Raw genomic sequence first — 24,414 nt, forward strand, 5'->3', positions numbered from 1 at the left:
CCAAAAGTGTGATGAGACCTTGGGATACAGGTGGACAGTAGTCTCTCCTTTGATAATCACATCACCACAGTGGTCGGGAAATCCTTCTACGTGGCACACCTCATCACAAAAGGTTTATCATCCAGAAAAAAAGAGGTCATTGTTCCCCTCTACTCATCACTCATTAGACCCATTATACAGTGCAATGCCCCTTTTGATATGTACCCCACAAGACATCTACGACAACTGGAAATGCCGCAAAAATACCTCACAAAGAGGATTACTGGCCTCAAACAGATGCCTTACGCAGACTGACTTAAAAAACTCCAGGTTTACTCCGTCGCATATCACCTACTCAGAGGCGATCTCTGCCTAACATACAAAGCTATGTCAAACCCAGAGCTGTTGGACATGCTCCACTTAAAGAAATCCCAATCCCTCCAACCTACATGCTCTAGGGACCTAAACCTTGTCATCACAATAAACAGAACATGCTGGAGGGATAGATTCCTGTCCCAGAGACTTCCCATACTCTGGAACAGACTACCTATCTATGTCAAACAGAGCTCCTCATTAGCACTCTTCAAGAAAAATCTTGATGATTGGATGGATAATAGGAAATTCACCCCGGGGATCACTTCTGTGGTTCTGCTTGACAGGGGCACAGGAAAATAATTTTTTTGGGTGGCGAAAGCCAGGGTACCTTTTTGGCTAGGCTTGCATAGGCCCTAGGGCCAATAGCCTAGTACCTACCTATGAACCTATGAACCTATGTCATATAAGAATTGTTTTACAATAGCACACACTTTGAGTAGTGATATTGTTCTAATTTAGTAAAATCTTTGAGGAAGACTTTACTGTAGATTATTAGTGTTTGTTCTTAGGATCCCTACCTCCGTTTTGTTGTTTTTGTTTAGGCCATCATTTTCCTACAGGCCTATCTCCCTCCTTTGTGAATCTGTTTTAGTTAGAGGATTCACCCTTTGCTTTTGGCCCATTTTCAGTTAGAGGGTTTCCCCTTATTCCCTCCTTTCTCCCCTTTCAACTTAAAGAGTTAGCCGTTTAAGTTAGAGGCTCTCCTCGGTTGGGGGAGTTGTCATTTAACTTAGAGGCTCTCCCCCTTTCATTACCTTCCGTTACTTTCTCTTAAACAAAAAACAAAACAAAAAGTTTTTAGATATAGTGCTGTTGTGGTTATCGTAGAGTGGTATATTCTCCCTTTTTTGATACTTGTAGCTGTGGTTTTGTTGTGCTTGCTGCTGTTTGTGCCTTTCAATAATGTCCAAAGAAGCATACAAAGAATCCAAGCCTTCTGGATTCAAAAAGTGCGATTCTTGCTCCCAGAAAGTGTCCCTGACTGATGGACATACTAGCTGTGTTTATTGCCTGGGAGTGGTGCACCTGCAGGACTCGTGTTCCATTTGTCACGCTTTCAGCACTAGAGTCCTGCAGGAGCGCAAAAACAAACTCATATTGAGAAGTTTATTGAAAGGGCCCTTTGACACACCAGTGGAAGGGAATCAGGCAAGAAAACTTACAAATCCTTCAAACCGGCATCTTTGTCGGTTCCGACCTTGGAGCTATCGAAACAGAAAGAAAAATCTTCCAGTTTGTCGGATCCAAAACCTCTTGGGTCTGACAAGACTTTATATCCTGTGGTTCTGTCAGTGACCTTGGAACCATCTAGGAGTCACAAAAGAACAAGGTCTCCTTCCTTGGAACCAGTGCAGTCTGCTCCACAGTCACCGCTTCTCCAGTCTGTGGAGGGCAGTTACTCACTCCCCTCAGTCTTTCAGGAGCCTTTCAGACAATGATGTAGAGAGGGTGGTGAAGAGGCTACTCAAGACACTACCTCTTGCAAAAATCATATCGAGCCCAGCCCATATGGATGTGGAGCCGACTATTCAACCCCTCTGATCATCTATTCCTCCTTCGACTCACTTGAGCTCAGAGCCAGAGTGCATGGAAGTCATTGTGGTGGAACCATAGGTTCCAAAAACCACCAGTCTCTCGGTTCTGACATCTGCTCCAATCTCCTCGATACCTCCTTCTATTGAGGGATCTGGAGGCTGACACTCCCTCAATGGCTCTGAGGGAGGGAGCAGCATCGGACCCTTATCTGACCCCACTCTTCCTCTTGGAGCTTTGGCACAGGTGAGCTCAGCTCCAACATCAGTCTTGGAGCCATCGCCCCTGGTGCAGGAGTGGTCACTTGATTCTTCGGAGCCGGGGATATTCTCGGGCCGGGATCATGGTGCCTTCGAGGTGATGAGGAGTGTGCTGTCCTCTCAAACAACTCTTCCCTCGGCTTCAGCTACTCCATCCCCTATGGAGCCAGTGTCTTCCCTCTCACTGCTCCTCCATTCTAAGCATAGGGAACCAATGCCCCAGGATGCCCACTGGGCAACCCCCCTTCTGAAACCTCCCCAGAGCACCTCCTGTGGAGGTCCCTTGGAAGAGGACATGTAAGAGGAAGCATGTGGATTCCCCTGAGTCTTTGACATTGGACACGGACTTAGAGGACTCAGAAGGGTCCCCACGGTCTCCCTCTGAGGATGTCTCATTCTTGGACATCCTGGAAATCCTCAAGCAGAGGGGTGGCTGGAAATCCCTTTCCCCTTCTGAAGATGAGTCCGTGTACCTGGACACATTTGGTTCCCGACCCTCCACCTCTTGTGTGTCTCAGCCCTTCAACCTGCTAGGGGTAGTAAGTAAAAAGTGTGGAGCTCCCCGGAATTGATGGAACCAGTTCCATGGAGGCCCAATAAGTTCATAACTGCACCAGACAACAAACCTTTCCTGACTAAGGGCATGCCAGTTGATGCTATGGTGGTGGCGGTGGCCACAAAGAAGTAATTAGCAGAAACCTCTACTTCTGTCCATCTGCTGAACAAAGAGTCCTGTATGATGGACAGATAAGGGAAGCATGTCTTTTCTTCAGTGGTCACTGAATGATTTATCCCATTTCACTCATCTTCAGAGGGATCTCCTGAAAGAGCTAGGAGATACCCTACAGGATCCTACAGCTGCGGTAGCTACAGATAGAACTGCTTCATGGCTTGTGACCTTATCTTCGGTAGTTAACTCCTCCATGCGGCTTATTTCCTATGCAGCTGATGGAGCGAGCAGGGCTGCAGGCACAGGAGTTGCCTTACGGAGACATTGCTCTATGTGTCTTTGTCAGTTTGTGGAGCCCTTCAAGTCCTCCTTTACTAACGCCCCTTTTGATGGCTCATCACTGATCAGGCCTAAGGTAAAAGAGACTCTCACCAGGTGTGAACAGGATAGCAAGACTCCCTCTGCCATGGGGGTATGTTTTCAGCGCCTTCTAGACCTTATCTCAAAGGTCAAAAAGGCAGAAAAATGTGGTTCCGGAAATCCCAGGGAGCCTTGCCTGATGCATGTGGTGATTCCCCCCTCCCCCAAGGCAGAGGGGGAATAATAATGGGAGACACCACCCTCATGGCAGAGGGGGTCCGCAGAGTCAGGGTGGCAAAGATAAGTTCTCTGGTAGGCCCTTCCAGTGCTCCTGAAAGGAGGCCCACCTGTCCAACTCTGGAGGCAGTCGGGTGAAGATTGTCACTGTACCCAGAAGCCTGGCAAAGTATCACAAAAGACACATGGGTAAAATCATATGCAGGGGATACAGTATTCCTTTCTCCATGCAACCTCCCCCAGAAAACAAAAATCCATCTCAGATGTGCCACCCAATCTAAGGGAACAAACAACCCTAGAAGTTCAAAGGTTGCTAAGAAAACGAGTCATCCAAGAAGTCCCTGCAGACCAAATTGTGTCCGGAACTTACTCAAGGTTCTTTTTAGTACCAAAGAAAACAGGGGACTGGAGGCCCACTTTGGATCTCAGCAGACTCAACAAGTCTGTCAAGAAGACAAAGTTCCAGATGGTGAAACTGCTGTCCATACTTCCCTTCCTGGGAAAGGACAATTGGATGTGCGCCATCACTCTCCAGGATGCGTACTACCATATCAAGATGGACAGGCGATCCAGGAGATTTCTATGCTTCTGGCTAGAAGCCAGTCACTACCAGTTCAGAGCTCTGCCCTTTCACCTCACCACAGCCCCCAGGATGTTCACCAAATGCATGGCAGTAGTCACGGCTCATCTGGGGCATCCAGGATTCTGAGGGACACCACAATCTGCCTCTGCTCTCAGCTAGGCATCACTATAAACTATGAAAAGTCTGCCTTGTTGCCCTGTCAATATATTACATTTATAGGGGCAGAGCTAGATACCAAAGACATGATAGCAAAATTGCATTAGGAGAGGCTATCGACCTTTCAACATCAGGTTGCAATATTAATCAGGAGGAAAAAGACTCAAGCAAGATTTGTTCTAAAAGTCCTGGGCTCACTGGCGGCAGCAACAACGCTAGTTCCCTTGGCGTGGTTCCACATGGGGTTATTACAGTGGCTCCTATTTGCTCAATGGTCCATTCAAGATCTACCCCATCTCATGAAATTCTCATCACAGAGACCTGCAAAAAGGACCTAAAATGGTGGCTTGAGTCTACTCAGCTGACGATAGGCAGACTGTTCGTCCTCCCTCAACCAGTGGCCACAGGGACCACGGACACTTCCCAGATAGGGTGGGGGGGTATTATCTGGGACAGACTGTTCATGTGACTTGGCAAAAACATGAGTACCACTTGCAAATAAACATCCTAGAGATGAGAGCAGTGCTCCTGGCATTGCAAGCACTTCACAGCTATCTACCCACGGGGACGATTGCAATTTAGACGGATAACATGTAAGTGGTATGGTACATCAACAAGCAAGGCGGAACCAGATCCTACCCCTTGTGTTGAGAGGCTCTAAGAGTGTGGCAATGGGCAATGTCTTCCTAACGTTTTCTGAATGCGAAGCACATTCCTGGGAAATCCAGTGTGATAGCAGACAAGCTAAGCAGGGCTATCCTTATGCCTTACGAGTGGTCCCTGAAACAGGATATTGCTAACCAGATTTTTTGCAAGTGGGACCAGCCTTGCTGTGACCTTTTTGCCACTTCCATCAATGCCAAATGCAGCAGCTATTTCTCCCTAGTCCCCCACCGGGACAATCACCCAGGGATACACTTTCCCCCATTCCCTCTGATACCCAAGGTTCTTCAGAAAGCAAAATCATTGGGTTGCAAGCCTATACTCATTGCCCTCTACTGGCCTTGTCAAATCTGGTTCCCATTTCTATGGCCCCATATTCAGGAGGAGCCTTGGATTCTGGTCCCAGTTCCGGATCTGTTGGTGCATCAGTCGGGCACACTCCACCCTTCCTTATAGACCCTCAAGCTGACAGCTTGGTTCCTCCACTTCCTGTCTTAGCCAGACTTCTGTATGTTTTCCCCCATTCCCTCTGATACCCAAGGTTCTTCAGAAAGCAAAATCATTGGGTTGCAAGCCTATATTCATTGCCCCCTACTGGCCTTGTTAAATCTGGTTCCCGTTTCTATGGCTCCATCTTCAGGAGGAGCCTTGGATTCTGGACCCAGTTCTGGATCCACTGTTGCATCAGTCGGGCACACTCCACCCTTCCTTACAGACCTTCAAGCTGACAGCTTCGTTCCTCTACTTCCCATCTTAGCCAGACTTCCTGACATCTCCCCTGCAGTACAACATATTCTAATTTCCTCTCTCAAATCCTCAACGAGAAAACTGTATACTAGCAAGTGGAAATGGTTCTCTTGTTGGGCAGCAAAAAATAGTATTGATCCTTTTACTGCACCTATTTCAAAGATCCTCGAATTTCTCACTGAAACTTTTAATCAAAGAGCAGCAGCAGCAACTATCTGAGTTCAGCTAGCTGCTATTTCCAACTTTCATGTGGGAGAAATGGGTTCCAATGTTATGTCCCACAGGCTATGTAAAGCTTTTCTGAAGGGTGCTATACTTTTGAGACCCCCATAAGAGAACCACTTCCTCATTGGGATCTAAATTTAGTCCTAGCTGCCTTGATTCTTCCTCTGTTTGAACCACCTAATACTTGTCTCTAAAATTTTTGACTTGGAAAATGATTTTCATGATCTCTATTACATCAGCTAGGAGGGTATCAGAATTGCAAGCTCTATCCATTTGTCCCCCTTATTTAATTTTCCACAAAGATAGGGTTTCTCTCAGAACCAACCCTTCCTTCCTGCCAAAAGTTTGCTCAGAGTTCAATCTGAATCAATCAATAGAACTACTTGTATTCTTCCCGGATCATGGCAACAGGGCAGAGTATACATTCCACCAACTGGATGTTCATAGGCAGTTACGTTTTTTACTTGCACAGGACACGGGAATTCAGGAAATCTGACCAATTGTTTGTATCCTTTGCAGAGAATAGAAAAGGAGCTTCAGTCTCAAAAGTAACCTTATCAAAATGGCTTCCAGACACCATCATTTATGTCTATAACTCACAGAACAAGCAGCTACCAGGAAAGATTCAAAGACACTCAACAGGGCCTTGTCTGCCTCTACTGCCTTTCAGGCCAGGCTGCCTTTAAACTCAATTTGTGCGGCAGCTACGTGGGTTAATCCCCATACATTTATCTCTCATTACAAAGTAGATGTGGCCTCCTGGAGCAGGGCATCCTTTGGTTCCATGGTTCTAAAGAGTCTATTCCATTGAGCCACCTAGAAGAAGGTGCTGGGGACGCGGTTCCAACCAACAAGAAGGAAGGCGGGATAGGGACAACATAACATAAAGAAGTTCTGTACTCACTATAATGTTCCATGTTTGTTGTCCTTGATCTCGCCTTCCTTCTTGCATCCCACCCTCCTTCCCCCTCCTGGAGGATCAAGAGGAATTATCCATCTTTTGGCTATATAGGCCTTGATTCCCTTCCTGCCTTATAAGTCAGGTAGACTAAGAGTTTTCTACTAATGACTTGGTGGGTTTTTATACATACACATATATATATATATATATATATATATATATATATATATATATATATATGCCTATAATTTATATATCTGCATATTGTAGTCTAGTGTTATAGCTTATCACAAATGAGATCTGGGTATCTCCCGCTAGGCATGATGGGATAGGGTCTAGCCTCAAGCCGGTGTAAGCTCTTGAGCTTTAGAATACAGCTGACCAACAAGAAGGAAGGTGAGATCAAGGACAACAAACATGGAACGTTATGGTGAGTACATAACTTTTTTTTTTTTAGGTGGAATATAAATACACTTCAGCAAAATCCTCATCCCTTGCCAGTAGTCCATGACTGCCACAAATCTGCCATTATTATCTTTTTTCTCTTCTGTCACTACTGGAGCTCCTCTAGCAATTAATATAAGTACTCCTATTTTCCTTTGTCCCTGATATTCTGTACAATATCCATCCTGAAATCCTTTCTTTATCAAATTCACATGCTTAGTTCTTTCTAAATGTGCCTCCTGTAGTATAACTATTTGCACTCTGCATTTTTTAATTTAATTAAATATTCTTTCCTTTTTGTCTACTCCTGTGAAATCATTCACATTCCAAGATAATATGGAATGTGTCAACATTATGATAAGAAGTCATTATTCCCAACTATTGTGTAAGGAAGCTTTTTTTTTTGAATGTCGATTTCCAGGTTTTGTGATGCATGCACCCATTAATGTTTGGCAGTTTAATCATTTATTCAGTTGTTTTATTATTATTAACATTGGAACCTGTGTCGCACTTCACAAGTCTTTTTGTTTTAATAAAAACCCTTAAACAAAAAACAAACATACCCAGAACACCCCCATAAGCTATTAACTAAATACAAACACATATAACTATGTACATCTTCAAATAATAATGTTTAGCACTCCTAATAGAAACATTTGTGCCAGCTGCTAACATAGGCCCTAATTAACTTGAAATTGAGGTTATCTATGCTAAGATTAATGTTATTACCCATGCTTCTGCTTATACTAATTGGTGTCTGTTCTGTTTTTGTCTTTACTTTCCTGGTAGATGTGAAAATAATTTGCATGCTTTCAGCAATTATTATTTTTTACCTTAAAGAAGCCGATGTTCTTTTATTGCCCTATTATCAGCTTAGGTCCATGGAAGCCTAAAAAATGCTGCAGCCTGTAAGACAAGCTGAAACATTTACTGCTAAAGGAAAACTTTTCATTATATTTAGTGTTCTCATATTTGCTTGCAACTTAAAAATGGTTATTAGATTAATCCAAGGGTCTTAATCTAGACAGTCACCCATGCAAAAGTAAAAGAAAACATATCAACTCTACATATATTATGATCTGTTACTTTTGCATCCTGTCCCCACCTCAGCAAACTAACATTACAGCCTATTAACTTAAACATTATTTTGTACAGTTTTACTTCTCTTTTTGCATTGTAATGCCTGCATTTCTTAATACCAAAAAAAGAAGAAAGAAAGGGAAGAGGAAGAAGAACAAAATGAGCTATTTACTTTGATACTTTATCACACAAGAACAACTAAAAATAGTTTACTATAAAATACTGTTAAGAATAGAAATTGTTTTATTTACAGTTAATTTTTTCTTTCCTGTTCCCCTCTACTCAGAGTCCTTCCAAACATTATTGGCATGAAGTGAAGCAAATGCTTTTCAGTTCCTCACAAGTTTAACAAAGTCAACAAAAGTCCACTCTTTACACTTATTCTTATACAGCTGTATTTCACAAATGTGATTGATGCTTTGCAGTCTCACATTAGTTGACTAATTTTCATGTTGCTGATTTTCTTTGGGTTCACCCATCTCCATCTTCCAGGTCCAAATTGCAGTTTAATTCCAAGGTACTCTCAATTCTTCTGGTCAGCTCCTGTGCTTTTCTCTGTCTCTCAAGCATTTTCCTTTGGAACAGTGTAAAAGGTTTTACTGGCAAAGTCTCTCAGTATGTGCTTTATTATCAGAAGAATGGAAAGCAGAGTACCCTTGTGCATGATGGTTCTTTTTGTTAGACATTTTTTTGCATTTCCTCCTTAGCCTGTTTTACATCAAAAATGACTTGTGATCCTCCAGAAAAAACTATTCTGAAGACAGATGGATGCAATAGCTTGAATCTCACACCTGCCTCTCGACATTCTCCAATTATGGGGATACATTTCTTTCTCTTCTGTGTGGTGTACAGTGAGTGATCATTTCCACAAACACTCTACTGCCTCCAACTTTCAACACTTTGCCCTTTTGTTACAGTTTTGTCAGGATCAGCTTTTTCTGCTGTTAGGTTTGCATCTTTACTAATAAAAGGTCTTGGCTGCTTTCTCATGGACAGATTTGGAACATACATCTAGTGTGCCCTTTCAGTTAACAGTCCTGCTGTGTTATATCAGCCCAGTTGCTTATTTGTGCTTTCATAAAATTAATACAGTCTGTTCCTTCTAGTGTCTCTGGTACAGCAGGAAATCTCAAATTTTCCTTGCATGCTATGTCCTCAAATTCTACCATTTTCTGAAACATCTCTTCCTGAGCAGTCTCATACTCAGCCAACATTTTCTTCCTTTTGACCTCTAATTTTTGCAGTTTTATCAACTCATCTGAATATCTATTTAAAGCTCCTTCCATTTTTTCCATCCTTTTGTTATTTAAATTGATATACTTCTTCAGTGTTTCATTTATTTTAATCAGCTCTGAGCACATTTGATTTATTTTTTTTCCGGTACATTACTTGAAAGCATGTCTTGCACCAAAGCTGGAGCTTGAACCAATTATTGCTAAATAGATGCGGGATTCTTCCCAGTCAGTGTTTAATCTTAACCTTTTTCTGTTGATTTTTCTTTCAGACTTTCTTGGTTTCTTCTTTTCAGACATCCAGGCAGTATACTTACTAGTCAATAACTTAATTTTACTTAAGCTGACAATATCACTGGTTGTTGTTTCTCAGTTTCTGTTTTCACATTGGGAGAGCTGAAGCTAAGCTGTTGATCATTGCACAGTAGTCTTGGAAGTCCCATCAGCATCATCATTTTAAGACACGTATAATCTTTTGCTTTGCTCTATGGATTGTAGTTGGGTGTATGTTCAGCTGGGTCTATACTAAAAGTATGAAGTCTGAAAACTTCAAATCTCATAAGATCGACTCCATATGAGCGAAGTTTTCAAACATCAAACTTAAAATATAAAACTAAAAACAAAAAAACCTACCTGAACGCTCTATGTAGGAGGCAAGCCCCCGTGCACCCCCCCACACCCCCCGCTACTTAAATATACCAACTCCGAGATCACACTACATTGAAGTGAAGGGAAATATTCCCTACGACGATCTCAGTTGAAACATTCGATGTCTGAAAACTTCGATCATATGATGTAGATCATATGAGATTCGAAGTTTTCAAACTTCGAACTTATGAAATAAACCCATTCAGCCATCAAATGAAATGAGCATTGAACAGCTGACATCGAACCCTATCCATTGAACATTCATTCAGTGAATGTTCCTGTTTTCAACAAGGAAAGTAACCAGTCAGCCAACTCTTCCCTGTCTCACACACCGCAGTATTTTAAACCTACCCAGGTGGAGGACGTTGCCTCCCCATCCCCCAACTATAAATGCCAACTCCAAGATCACTCTACAGTGGGGAAAAGGGCAGAATGGGAAGTGTTGGCCAACTAGTTACTTTTCATTTCACTGAAATGAATGTTCAGTGAATAGACATTCGATGGATAGGGTTTGATATTCAGCCATTTGATGCTCATTTCATTCGATGGCTGAACATAGTCCCATTGTATTTGTGGGGGGTTATTGAATTCCCTCCACTGTGCCATTCCTGATGGCCTAGCTTTGAAATTATGGAATAAGTTGGTTGTGTTTTTCTGAATGCATTTGATCAAGGTATCCTTCACTAGGAACTTTGTTAGTAAGAGCAGGTTATGTTTACTGAAGTAGGCTGTCAACAAAACTACATAACAGGATTTGGACTGATGTAAAAAACAGATCAGAAATTAAACCAATGTTTTGAGACTCCTGGTTATTAAATGCAATGTAGTTGTCTGCTATAGTGAACTGGTTATTAAATTCAGTGCAGTTGTCTGCTGTAGTGATGATACTCCATAATGTGTGTGTCTTGCACCCACCAAACTTAACCTTGCAGTACAAATCTCAGTGAATGTCAAGCTTATGGTAAAGGCATTGTACCACTTAACTGCAATTTCTGGGACTGCAGACTGGTAAGAGCAGTAAATATTGAAGAAGAAATGGTAAAGCTGGATATCAATGTAAGTGTCCCTCATTAGCCTCCAGCAATCCTGGAAATTATTGAAGACTATGTTATTTATAAATGTAGGTGTGTGATTACATTCTGGGTTTTTCTTCTACATTTCTTTCTCTTTTTAGATACTGATCAGTATCTACCTTGTAACAGAGTTATCCATTTGTTCCTTAACACTATCTGCTTAGTATCATTCCGCATCTGTGTGTGTGTGTGTGTGTGTATGTGTGTGTGTGTGTGTGTGTGTGTGTGTGTGTGTGTGTGTGTGTTTGGGGGGGGGGGTTGGAGTGGTATCACTGATCTTCACCAAAAATTAGCCTATGAGCATTTCATTCTTCAGATGACTGATTCTGGGTGAAGGTCAGCCAGATTACAGACTACCATTCACGCACCCATAGAGTATGCTGTACCCTGGCTTAGATGTGGGATCCTATGGTAGCCTGATGTCTGAGTACTTCTCACAATGTTGCCCTTGTAGTGCATGCATGCTCCTATGTACATACCCTAATGTGTATGTTTTGCAGTGCAGTGCATAGTTTGGTTGGTGCTAATGTTTAAAATTAATTTTGAGTGCTAAGTGTCCTGCCTCTGCTAGGGGACAGTCATACAATTGAGTGGGCTGCCTCCTTCCATCTGAAATGCATAAACTGTTAGTTACTGTTTACCCCGATCCTCCTTGTATAGGTTCAACCAGTTATTGGGCTACCAGTTGAATCCAAGTTGTCTTTGTCATGGTTAGAGCTTTATCTCTGTGAACCAAAGAGTGGACTATATTCTTGCTCTGTTTGGTAGATGCTACATTACAGTCAACTGTCCTAAAGTAGCTTACCATTTTGTATGCTGGTTGGTTTGCTACTGCCATAAGGTTTACAGGCTTCCAAATTATCTCTTACATTTTGCAGCAAATTTCAGAAGTATTTAGAGTCTTGGAAGAAAGTATATTTACATTTTCTCCACATGGTTGCACAAATTGTGCCCCTGTATTTGTCTTCTTCTGCATTGGACTTGTACATTAGGGTGCTGATGTGGTCTTTTTGACTAAGCAGTATACTTTTCTCTTCTTGTTCGGACATGTCATCGAATATTATTGCTCAATAATATTATTTATCGGATTTGTTTTAAACGACATATCTACTAATTCATTTGGAAATGTCTGATGTGATGTATACTATTAGTTGTTTAACCCTGCTATGTGACTAGCACCATGTCTTTGATAGTCATGCTATGTTTCATATTTGTATGACTTGATAACTTTGATGCTTATGAAACTAAATTTAAAAAACGAGAATAAAGAGATTTTTGTGAGATGGACTGTGCTTACAACACACCTGTGACAACTTGCATCTACCATGGTATGAAATATCTGATTACGGAGCATTGTCATCAACTCTGAGGAGAGCAACAATTCCATTTGCACTTCTTCAGCTTGGTTGATAGTTTTACAGTACATCTGTTGAGCATAATTGCCATAACATCAGCTATCTGTATAATTGGAATGTTTTTGTTTCTTTTCCATCATTTTAAGGAACCGAAACAACTTGATTTCTGTGACATTCACAGCATAAGTGATCACTTAGATTCTGCAGATCATTGTGTCCCAGCTGTTATTGTTTGGTATCCACTTCCTTTGGAGTTCATTTAGTTAGAATTTGTACAGAGTGTGTGTTGTGTACTACCTCTGAACTACACCACTATAACACTAGTCCTTGTGTTAGGTGCCAGCTGCAGTATTCGTGAGTTATTGACAGATATCGACTTCATTAAAAGGATTTGCTGTGGACAGCATGGTGGAAGGTAGGAGTATGGCTGTGCACATCTTTTTCTTTCCAAAGGAGAACTAAAAGGCATGGACCAGTGTTAGATTTCAGATTATTCAGTGAGAAACTAGTATAAGCTCAACCTGTAGATGGCAGTGATGAGGGACATTATGGCAATGTAGATACTGCTGGGAATTGTTGCACCAACAAAGACCCTCATAAAAAGTAAGTTAGACTAATTTAGTTACTGTTTACTGAATATCAAGGGGGCAGCACAGATTTATAGTATTCTGGTTGACTCTGACAAGTACATGCAACTTTCCAGAAATGTGATTAACACTGCATACAAAATAATTAACATTTTTTTTCTCTTGATTCTTAGAAATTCTTGGGATTTTTAAGGGGTATCAGTCACAGATGGTATAGGGAGGACCAGATTTTTTATCTCTATTAATTTTGTTGACTTATTTCTGGCCATACCCCACCATGAAGGTCTGGAGTTAATTTGAAGCGGCTTTAATTCACTGTAACTTCCTATGCAACACATGATTTTGTGGAATTTTCTTTGGGTAACAACTACCTATTCTTCCAAGGAGAAGTTTACAAACAAATTGCGAGGGGTGGCAGTGGGGGTGGTGTGTGCCCTCATCTATGCCAATATGGTATTGTGGACTTGGGAAAAGGACCACATTCTTAAGTCTCCATTTGCTGATTTTTGGCTTAATAATTCCAGGTTCTTGGATGACATGCGCATATTGTGGTCTAAAGCAATGGACAAGACAAATTAATTCTTAAAATGCATCCAGTCTGTTTCCCCCTTTTTGTCACTCACATACCATGTTTCACATGATGAAATTAACTTCTTAGATGTCCCATTAAGAAAAAGCAGCTTGGAAAGAAAATGCTGTTACAATCTCTACCATAAGCCAAATTTCTGCAACTCATATCTTCATTATGAAAGTAACTATCCACACTTCCACAAAAGAATTTTGGTGAAGGGCCAGCAAATATAGCACTAACTTGTATAGTATGTTTTTACACTGTGGGTTACCCTACAAACCTTTATGAAGCCATCCTAGATGAAGCAACACTACTTGGGGCTCAAGAAACTATGAACCTAAAATATATACCTATCTTAGGATAAAAAAATGAATATGCTGTTCCTAAGAAGACTGAGGTTACAAACTATGAGAAGGCAGTGATATTAAAATATGACAACTCTGGAGGGATGAAAAATATTTTCAACAAAAATTAGAACATATTTTCCCACTTTCCAGAAGTGGCTGGACATTTAAGTGTTCAACCTCTTATAATATACAAAAGAGGTAAAAACTATAAAGAGAGGTTTGAAGGAGGGGTGCATCACCACAACTAATAAAAAGCAGGGAACAAACAAATGTGGCTTTTTCTACAAATGCAGGTATATTTTGGATAGCAGCAAAATTACTGTTGCTGCCTATAACAAAACTTAAATATCTAGTAAATGTTTTAATTGTGGAAGTACTGGTCATATGTATATGTGGCCAGCTGTTTGTCGTGTGTCTCTTTTTGCATAAGAAAAAGTGAAAGAACACTAAGGAGTTGAATTTAATAGCACATACAAGACATCGTTATCAAAAAAGATACAGATGCACTTTAGAAGCATTCCCTGTGTGTAGGACCTCAGGTTTTAAGTTTCTTCTACTGGACAATGTTCACATTAATACCAGAAATGGTCCCTGGAAAACTAGGATTGTGTGCAGGGAACTAACTTGGCAGCTAAACTTAGATGCTGGTTTCCCCCTCCAGGAGTTACTGCCAATGAATTGATATCCAGCATACTGAAGATGAGAACTGCAAAATTTACAACTTTTAGTCTTGTATAAAATAAAGTGCAAAATATTTACATTTTTTTACATTGTTTATTTTAGTATTCAGTTTCTTAATTATTTATATATGTATGTACATATGCATGTGTGTGTGTGTGTGTGTGTGTGTGTGTGCACACACACACACACACACACACACACACACACACACACACACACACACACACACACACATACACATAATTACTTTCAGTTGATCGACTTACCACAAGACCGACACTTGTATGATCGAGGCTAAAACACCGGAATGTGTAAATAGATGAAACTCTGTAGTACTGAAAGTTGGAATGACAAAATACCTACTGCGCATGTCATACAGCACTCTTAGGGCTGCAGACCATGCTGCAGTCATAAGACCACATTCTGCATTTAAAACGAGCATGGAAAACAAATGCAATGGAGTTTGAGGTACAGTGAGGATTGGGAAATTTACCCTTTTCCCTACTGTAGTGCAATTTTGGAGTTGGTATATTTAAATAGCAGGGGGGCTTGCCCCCCTGCAAAGCCATTGATGAAGTTAGATTTTTGTTTTTATTGTTTGTTTTGAATTTAGAATGTGGTCTTATGACTGCAGCGTGGTTTGGAGCCATATGAGTGCTGTATGACATGCGCAGTAACTATTTTGGCATTCCAACTTTCGGTACTACAGAGTTTCGTGTATTTACACATTCCGGTGTTTTAGTCTCAATCATACGAGTTTCAGTGTTGTGGTAAGTCCACCAACTAATGGCAATCTATACACACACATACATATAGACAAACATATTTTTTTGGCATAATGATGTCACATAACTTATGACCACATTGAATATTTAATGGTGGATTATAAATTTCTTGTCAGTTCGGATGAATTCCTGAGTACTCTAAGGATATAAGTGCTTAACTGTGATTTTATTAAAGGATTTTACTTTATTTCTAAGTGTTTGGATTTAATTTAGCACACTATTTCTCTTGTTATTGGTGTTCACTGCTGTGGCGACCCCTAACTGGGAAAAGCTGAAAGAAGCACAACAACAACAACAACAACAGCAGTAGTAGTTCAAAAGTGTAATAAAATGCATTTGAAAACAGCACTAATGTTCTGTAATTGTGTATCACCAGACTGCTCTTGTATTGACGTCTTAGAATCTGCTAGAAGACGAGAACAATACAAATACTGCAGTGCTGTAGTTTTCACCTCCATGAAAAAATATATTCTGTGAGGGTTTGTTATGCATGAGGCAGAAGGAACTTGTATTTAGCCTTTGGTTGATGACTTGAAGGGTGTTTGTTCTTCAGCCACATGTGAGTCGTAAGTGTTTGTATAGATATTTGCGTGTTAATTTGGTTTTATTGAATTCACTTTCAGGTTTTGCTCTACTTGGTGGACATCCTTGTTTCCTTTCTTCAGAAGTCATTCGTGATAATGAAAGCATCAAAGATAGAGCACGGTTAGTAGTTACTGTTACTTTCAAATATGTTTTAACATACGCTAATGTAGCATATGCCCTATTTTATAGATTTTTTGAATGTTGCATATATATATATATGTATATATATATATATATATATATATATATATATATATATATATATATATATATACACACATATATATATGGGTCTACTTCATATGACCTAAATTTCATTTGACTGAAATTCATTTGACCAAGACCATAATACCAAAATGTCAAAATACTGAAAACTCACTTGACTGAAACTCATAAGACTGAAACCTTACTATGCTAAATTTCAACATACTAAATTGTAAACTATAGACATGCACACTGACAACACCAATGACTAACTCTTTCCACAACTTAAAAACTACTTTTTTTTACTTAACAGAAACTGGATGGTATAAAACCAAACTAGGTGGGATGTTATGCCCCCACACCCCCCTAACCATATTTATTAACTCCAGTATCACACCACAGTAGGGAAAAGGGCATATACCTTTTACTTACCTTACAGTAGTCTACACGCTACCACTACTATGTTGAAATTCAGCATTGTAAAGTTTCAGTCTTATGAGTGTCAGTCAAGTTAGTTTTCAGTATTTTGAAATTTCGGTATTATGGTCTCAGTGAAATGAATTTCAGTCAAATGAAATTTAGGTCATATGAAGTAGACCCATATATATATATATATATATATATATATATATATATATATATATATATATATATATATATATATATATATGTAATGCACAGGAATTGACAAACATTTGTTGAGTGTGTAACATATAGCATGTATAATACACAGGACTGACAAAATTCTTTTAAATGCACATATCGTGTCATTCATTGGACTGACAGACTTTTCCTGTTCAGTGTTTAGCGCATTTATTTAGAGATTAACCCTAGCATGGGATTCACCACCACTTGCATCATCAAATCCAATATAATTACATAGTTTCAGTGATCACTGGAGCTATCTAGTGTTTCTGAGGTTTCTTGTCTTTTTCTCTAAGCATTCATTAATTGTATGCTTTGAGTCCAAGTGCTTCATATGCATACTGTTTTTTATTGCAATGGCTACCTCTCTGCCTTTTCTAAATAGCTTTTAAATCCAGTCACTAAGCAGCGGTCAGAATACTTTTCATTCCTGTTTTGTAGTTTGATCCTTGAAGGAGATAGGCTGCAAATCCTGCTATTGCCAGCCTGGGACAGTGACATAGAAAGCAAAGCCCTGACTATAGTCCAGGCAACCCAAGTTCTGTAGTCAGCTTGGGATCTTAATGGTACAGGCAGTGAAGATGAGTATGTCCATCCTTTGGGTTAAGGATGATGGTTCATTCTAAGAGAAGTGCCTTGCCCTGTCCTTCAAGTGAAGAGCAAAAAAAAAAAAAAAAAAAAAAAGGCATTGCCAATCAACACATTCAGTAGTATAGCAAAAGCGCCAGATGCAAAGTGTTGGGGAGGTATGATTAGCCAATCATCATCACTGTTTAATGTAATACCAGCTTTTAAAAGCTGGTACTTCATTTGCAGTCAAACCTGAGCACTGTAGCACTCTGTGTGTGTTCTAAACTGTCGCTACCACTTACAACATTGTAGCAAATAGTTTGCTGCTGTTTAAAAGTAAAAAAAAAAAACTTTTTTTAACTAAAACCTGAGTGCTGCAGCACTCATTGCAGGCAGGGTATAAACCGTAGCAACTGTTTGCTATGTTTTTTTTAAACTAAAACGAGCACTGAAGAGCTCCATGAAGGCAGGTATAAACTGTAGCAACTGTTTGCTACAGTTTAAAAGAAGATTTTTTTAAAAATACAATATGTTAAAGGATGATTGTGGCAGGGCACATAAATGGGACTTGAATGGCTAGGGCTGGAGGTAGGGGTGCGTGTGTCATGCATCTGACCACCTGGCTGGTGTGCCATTAAAAGGAATGTCCATTTTTTTATTTTTTTGCTTGGGTTGTGTTTAGATCTAAATGTAATAAGCCAGTCACTTACAACTTATTACAGTGAAGTTTTTGTTTTTTTTCCTCTTCACTTGAAAATTGAAAAGCTGAGGCAGTGGGGCACTGTTCCGTAGCACCAGCTCATAGTGCTAATTGAACCAGCTACACTTCTGGCTACATTGTAAGTGATTGGCTTACTATAGTTAGATCTAACTCCTTTACTCGCTCACCAACCAAGTGGCGAGATGCACAGCACACCCCTTACCTCCTGCCTCAAACATTCAGGTCCCATTTCTGTGCCCTGTCCCCAACCCTCCCTCAGAATAATTTCTTTGAAATTGTAGCAAACAGTTTCTAGACTGCTACAGTGCTTAGTTTTGATTGCAAATGCAATTGCATTAACGAAAGATCGGGCTCGGCTAGTCGTTCTTCCTAAAGGGTAGTTGCCCCTCGTGTCCTCAATAGCTACACTACTGCATGCTGCTACTCTAATGACAGGGTCTTGGCTGGAAAAAAGGACGCCTGTCATGATGTAGGGAAGAAAAGACAGCTGCATACTGACATATATTATGGATTTTCATGTTTGTGTGTCTTTGATAACGAAGATTCGACTTGAACTAGCTTGTGCTTCCCTACTCTCATTAGTGGATTTATACTTTGAAAAGTATTTAAAGAAAGTATTTTTACCACATATTATTAGGTGGCATGTTCACAGTATGGTTTTTATTAGGTGCCTGAACTCCAGGGAATCTTAAATCTTCCACACAAAGACGTTTCCTCATTATTTGTTTTTTCTTGTTGATTCCATTCATCTGACAACATACGCCTTGTAAATGGTTCACTATGGTTAGTGGTTTATTGCTTAAAAACATATACCATTAATTGAGACACACTAGCAGAATTTTCTTGCTAATATATTTTGATTTTTTTTTAATCCCTGGAATATTAGCGAGCACAGCAGTAAAACACATTGGTAGTAATAAACTTTGAACGGTTTCAGGGTTATGATGCAGGGGGTCATTTCTGTAGAGTTTTACCATCAGAATGAGTGTTCTCCCTAAAAATCAAAAACAGAGCTCACAGAAAATGTGACCTTTGTGTATCTTATTCCACTGCAGCAGGAAACAACTTCAGTCTATGTCCTGCTGATAATCAATAGTGACCCTCTCCAAGCTGCAAAAAATTGCACGCCACAAAACCTGATAGCTATTTGTAGTTTGATATTTTCAATGTTTTACATCATTGCATGTTTATACATCTGTAATTATGTACCTTCATCGGGTTGGATGTAGAGAAAGAAAAAAGTCATGGGACACAGCAGAAATTATCATACATTCTAAGACTATTAGTTATTAGAAGCTGATTTTGGAATTCTGTGGGCCAGACAAGACACATAAAACCATAGCTTTAGGCTGCAGTCATGTGTCTTACATAATGAAAAAAAGTAATGCTCATATGTTGTAACACAACACAACATAAAATACAAGTATGTATCATCTAAAGTGTGACACCAAGGTTATATGCTATCAGCAGAAGGAGACTGTGAGAATTTGTGGTCTGTTGAATGCTACAGTCATTTATTTAATGTTGACATTTGTTACCTAACTAGTTCCTCTGAACCTCAGGCCAATCCTCATGGGAGACTTCATAGTCCACAGCATTATTGTACAACATTAGACCTCATAAGTACAGTTGCGTAGACCTCAGAATGTTACAGTGGTATCATAGTTTGACAGTCATTGTCACTGTTACATTGTGACAGATTCTGAGTTTGTTTTGGGTAATTATTTTTCTAAGAGGGGGATATCATCTCTACGTCTTAGTTTGGCTCCCGCAGTAGTACAGTGCAAAAATCTGTAATTACTAAGAACTCTAGGTTTTATACAATGACATCACTTTTAATATTCTGGATCCACAGTTATGCAATATTCAAATTTGTATGTAATTATATGTTCATCTCTACAAAGTAGTCAGTAAAAGTTAATAAACAAATACAGGGCTAATACAGCAAATAACATATTGCATACATATACGGACTGTTTACATTGCTTATGAGAAGTTCAAAAGAATAGAAATTTCCAAATGTAGACTGGTTACCTTACTTACAAGACAAATGTTTGACAATAAAAAGTAATACATGCAGTCTCACATACAGCATACTTCTCAACTGTACAGATTTTAACAGAATGTCCAGATTTGTTTTGATTCATATTTTTGGTCTGTTCCTCATAAAATGTGTAGTTTTCTGGCAAATCACTGGGATGATCTTAGGACTGAAGTCACTAAATAATGACATACATTTGAGTTTCAGACATCAAATCCTCCAGAAAATGTATGTTAAAACAAACCCTGTTACTCTGGCAACATTTTAAGTTTATGAGCAGTATTTAAAATATGTCCTTATTTTTGGGCCTTTGTCCCCTCACTTTGTGGGGCTTTGTTCAGATTTCTTGCGCTAAGAGGTTGAGAGGTATGACATACAGTTATATATGCACCAGTTACAAAGAAGTGCTTATCAGGTATAACTGCAAATTCTGGGAGAAAATAGAATATGAAGTTGACTTCAAGTCAGCATGCAACTGGGATTGCAGTTATTTCAAGGGATTTGTGGTTGTCACAGTTAAAGTGCATCTTATAATACAATTTACTTATAATAATGCCTACACAAGTTGCCCTATGTGGAACTTATTTGTGTAGTATCAGCCACCCGCTAATAGTAACTGTGACAATAGAGCAAGTTATTTAAGAAACACAAGCACTGATGTACTATGGACGCATGCTAAAATGGGTCCATAGTGCCTAATGGTACAGCTATGGTTCAGGTTCGCTTAAACTAATACAACTGGGAACAAATACTGATATTTTTGTTTAAATTTCCATTGTTACAGCTTCACCACCCAAAATGAAATAATTAGTGTGATGAATGAATGTGACAGACTGTATGCAAATATGAATGAATGGATACAAGACAAGTGGTTTCCAGAATGATAAAATGCCTGGAATATGTGATTGCCTGTATTTGTCCAAGTGTCTATTTGTATATTCATGCAGAGTCCGAATGAACATTAGCTGGCTGTTTTTATGACTTGTGTGTGAATGAATGTAGGTGTTGGATAATGAGATAAACATGCCGAATCATAAAATGTTACAGCTCTTTAAGAACTTTTCAAAGTGAAAGCCAGAGTCAAAGTAAACTTTATCGTCACTCAGAAATCACACAAGTGCAAAAACTGAATGGAATTCCATGTCTCTGGACTCAATGTGCAGACAACATATAGAATATTTTCACAGACATTTAGACATATAACACCTAGCTATTACATCACGGACATGCAGATAGAGAGACCAATATTGCACATAATTAGAAACACATTTTAACACTTTTTGCAGTGAACACTTACTTGTATGAGACTTTAGTATTGCACAGGTACTTGGTTAAGACATTGCCTTGATCCTTGCACAGAAGGAGACATTTGAGTATTGCACTGTGAATATTAGAGTATTGCACTGTGGACCTTAGAATATTGCACTATGGCTAATTCACAAATTCGTAACATGTATTGCACTGAAAGAAGAGATATTTTACTGCATTACTACTGCTCTAGCTGGCCCATAAGTTAACAGTCATGGTGAATATTGCACTAAGTATTAGATGAGACAGGTAACCAGGTTAATGGACAATTTGAGACAAGCTACTACAGTTTCTACTGACTCAGATGGCCATCATGGAGTGTAGTTGTTACTGGAGTTCAGCAGCCTGATGACATTAGGGAAGAAGCTGTTCCTGACTCTCGTAATTCTGCAACATATGTTTTGGAAGTGCTTTCCGGATGATAGATGCAGGAACAGTCTGTAAGCAGGGTGAACACAGTCTTTAATTATTCCTCTAGCCCTGCTGATACATCTGGATAAGTACAAGTCGTGGATAGATGGTAAGGTGGTCTTGATGATCCTCTCAGCTGTCTTCAGCACTCACTGGAGGAATGTGCACTCAGAGGTAGAGCAGCTTCCATACCATAGTACGAGGTTGTTCATCAGGATGCTTTCTATAGACCTCTGTAGTGAGAACTGTTAATGGGAGATTCGCTCTCCTCAGCCTTCTCAAAAAGTACAATCTCTGGTGCACTTTCTTGACTGTGGCATTTATATTGGTGTTCCAAGACAAGTCCTCATCAATGTGCACTTCAGAAACTTTGTGCTTCTCACTCTTTCAGCTGTCTCCCCATTGATGGTAAGATGCGAATGTTACTTGCAATTTTTCCTGTAGTCCACAGTTATCTCTTGTCTTGTTTATGTTTAGTGCTAAGTTTTTATTTCCACACCAGGTAATCAGTTCACCTCATCTCTATACACTGTTTCATTGTCATTACTAATGAGGCCCACCGCCGTTGTGTCATCAGCAAACTTGATAATGTGGTTTGTATTGTACCTGGCTGTACAATTGTGTGTTAACAGGGTGAACAGAAAGGGACTTAGTACACATCCTTGTGGGACTCCAGTGTTAATAGTAATGCTATCTGAGGAATTATTTCCTGTGCACACTTTCTGAGGTCTGTCTGTGAAAAAGTCAAGAATCCAGTTACAAAGTGAAGTCTTGACGTCTATTTGGAGTAGCTTCATTTCCAGAAGAAGAGGGATGACTGTGTTAAAAGCAGAGCTGAAATTGATGAATAGTACCCTCATGTAGGTGTTTTTATTCTCAAGGTGATCCAGCAATAGATGGAGTGCTATAGAGCTAGAGAGATGGCATCTGCCGTAGAGCGGTTTGCTCGGTAAGCAAACTGCAGAGGGTCAAGATCAGCAGGCAGCCCAGATGTTATGGCATCCTTGACCAGCCTTTCAAAGCATTTCATCACTGTGGAGGTGAGGGTTACAAGGAGGCAGTCATTTAGGCAAGGTGGTGGAGACATCTTTGGTAATGGAATGATTGCTGTGTCCTTGAAGCATTTTGGAACTATTTGCTGACTCAGAGAGTTGTTGAAGATATCTGTGAGGACATTTGTTAGTTGGACTGCACAGTCCCTGAGCACTCACCCTAAGATGTTGTCAGACCCAGCCACTTTTCACAGGTTAACTCTATGCAGTGTCCCCTGGATATCAGGTGGGTTGAGGACTTGCACTTTAACTGAAAGATTGAAATAACTGAGTACAAACCATCCAGTATTAAAAGTTGTCCACTTATTGTAGCTATAGGGGAAATGCTTGAAATCATATGCCATGGGTTCTCTTAGATAATGTGTGGTATTTATGGACAGTAGATGTTTATGGAGAGCATTTTTGAAAGCTAAGAGGATGGATTTAGACATCTAGCCTAATGCATCTGCTTTTGTGTTTTCCATCCTCTCCATAAGTTCCAAGCTTTGCAAAAGGTTATATATATTGTAGCATTTTCCACCTATTCTGTCACTTTGCTTAATTTGTTAACCACCCTGTCCATGAAGAAGTATTTCCACATATCTAATCTTTGAAAATCTGCTGAGTACTGCTTAGCAGTACATACTTTTACTGTTACATATGCTACTTTAAGGGAAACTGGGAATATAAAGGGCATACTATTATACTTAAGTTGTCTGTGTATATGCTATGATAAAACTTTTTGATTTCACTTAGCATTTAAGGTGGATCTATATCACTTTATCGAATGCACTACTTACAGAACACCTCTTCATCAAACTGTACCACGTGAAATCTTATCCTATTGAATGATTGTTTTAGAAGAGTTTTCCCAGGGGAAAAAACAGTTGGCCAACCCAGTGATCGCAACAAAAACTACACTATTTAAAACCCACTCTGGTAGGGGGCTGCACCCCCTCACTCCCACTAACTAAATATCCCAACTCTGAGATCACACTACAATGGGGAAATGGGCCAATACTCAATGAAGACCTACTGTTTTCTTCCACTGGGAAAAACTTCTCTGAAACAATCGCTCAACGGAATAAGATTTCACTTAGTAGAGTTTGATGAAGAGGTGCTTGCTAAGTTGTGAATTCGATAAACCGATAGAGACCCATTTAAGGCATATTCCTGTAGAATGATGTTAGTATTTCTAGGACAGCATTTGCTAGTAAAGTTGTAAGAATGACCAACAGCTGACGTAAGTGCTTTATAGTCTTACTTCAAATGACACTTTACAGTGGGTGATACAGTTGGGCCCATTGTGCCATCTCCAGTGGCCCTGAAGCTCTCAAACTTGTGTTCTGAGTGCATCATGACCCTTTGGCTCACAAGTATCACCCTTGCACTGACGCTAATGGGCA

At 39.8% G+C, this 24,414-nt stretch overlaps 1 protein-coding gene across 1 annotated transcript in view; it reads left to right on the plus strand.

Annotated features, from left to right (window-relative positions):
• LOC122802617 (ornithine transcarbamylase, mitochondrial-like) overlaps positions 1-24,414 on the plus strand; it is a 479,979-nt gene that overhangs the window by 116,396 nt on the left and 339,169 nt on the right. The window contains exon 4 of the mRNA XM_044072308.1: positions 16,116-16,197. Within this exon, the coding sequence (XP_043928243.1) occupies positions 16,116-16,197 (82 nt within the window). The remainder of the gene's footprint in view (positions 1-16,115; positions 16,198-24,414) is intronic.

The sequence above is a fragment of the Protopterus annectens genome, chromosome 5.part0, assembly GCF_019279795.1.
Source record: "Protopterus annectens isolate FY-2018-M chromosome 5.part0, PAN1.0, whole genome shotgun sequence".
NCBI lineage: Eukaryota > Metazoa > Chordata > Ceratodontiformes > Protopteridae > Protopterus > Protopterus annectens.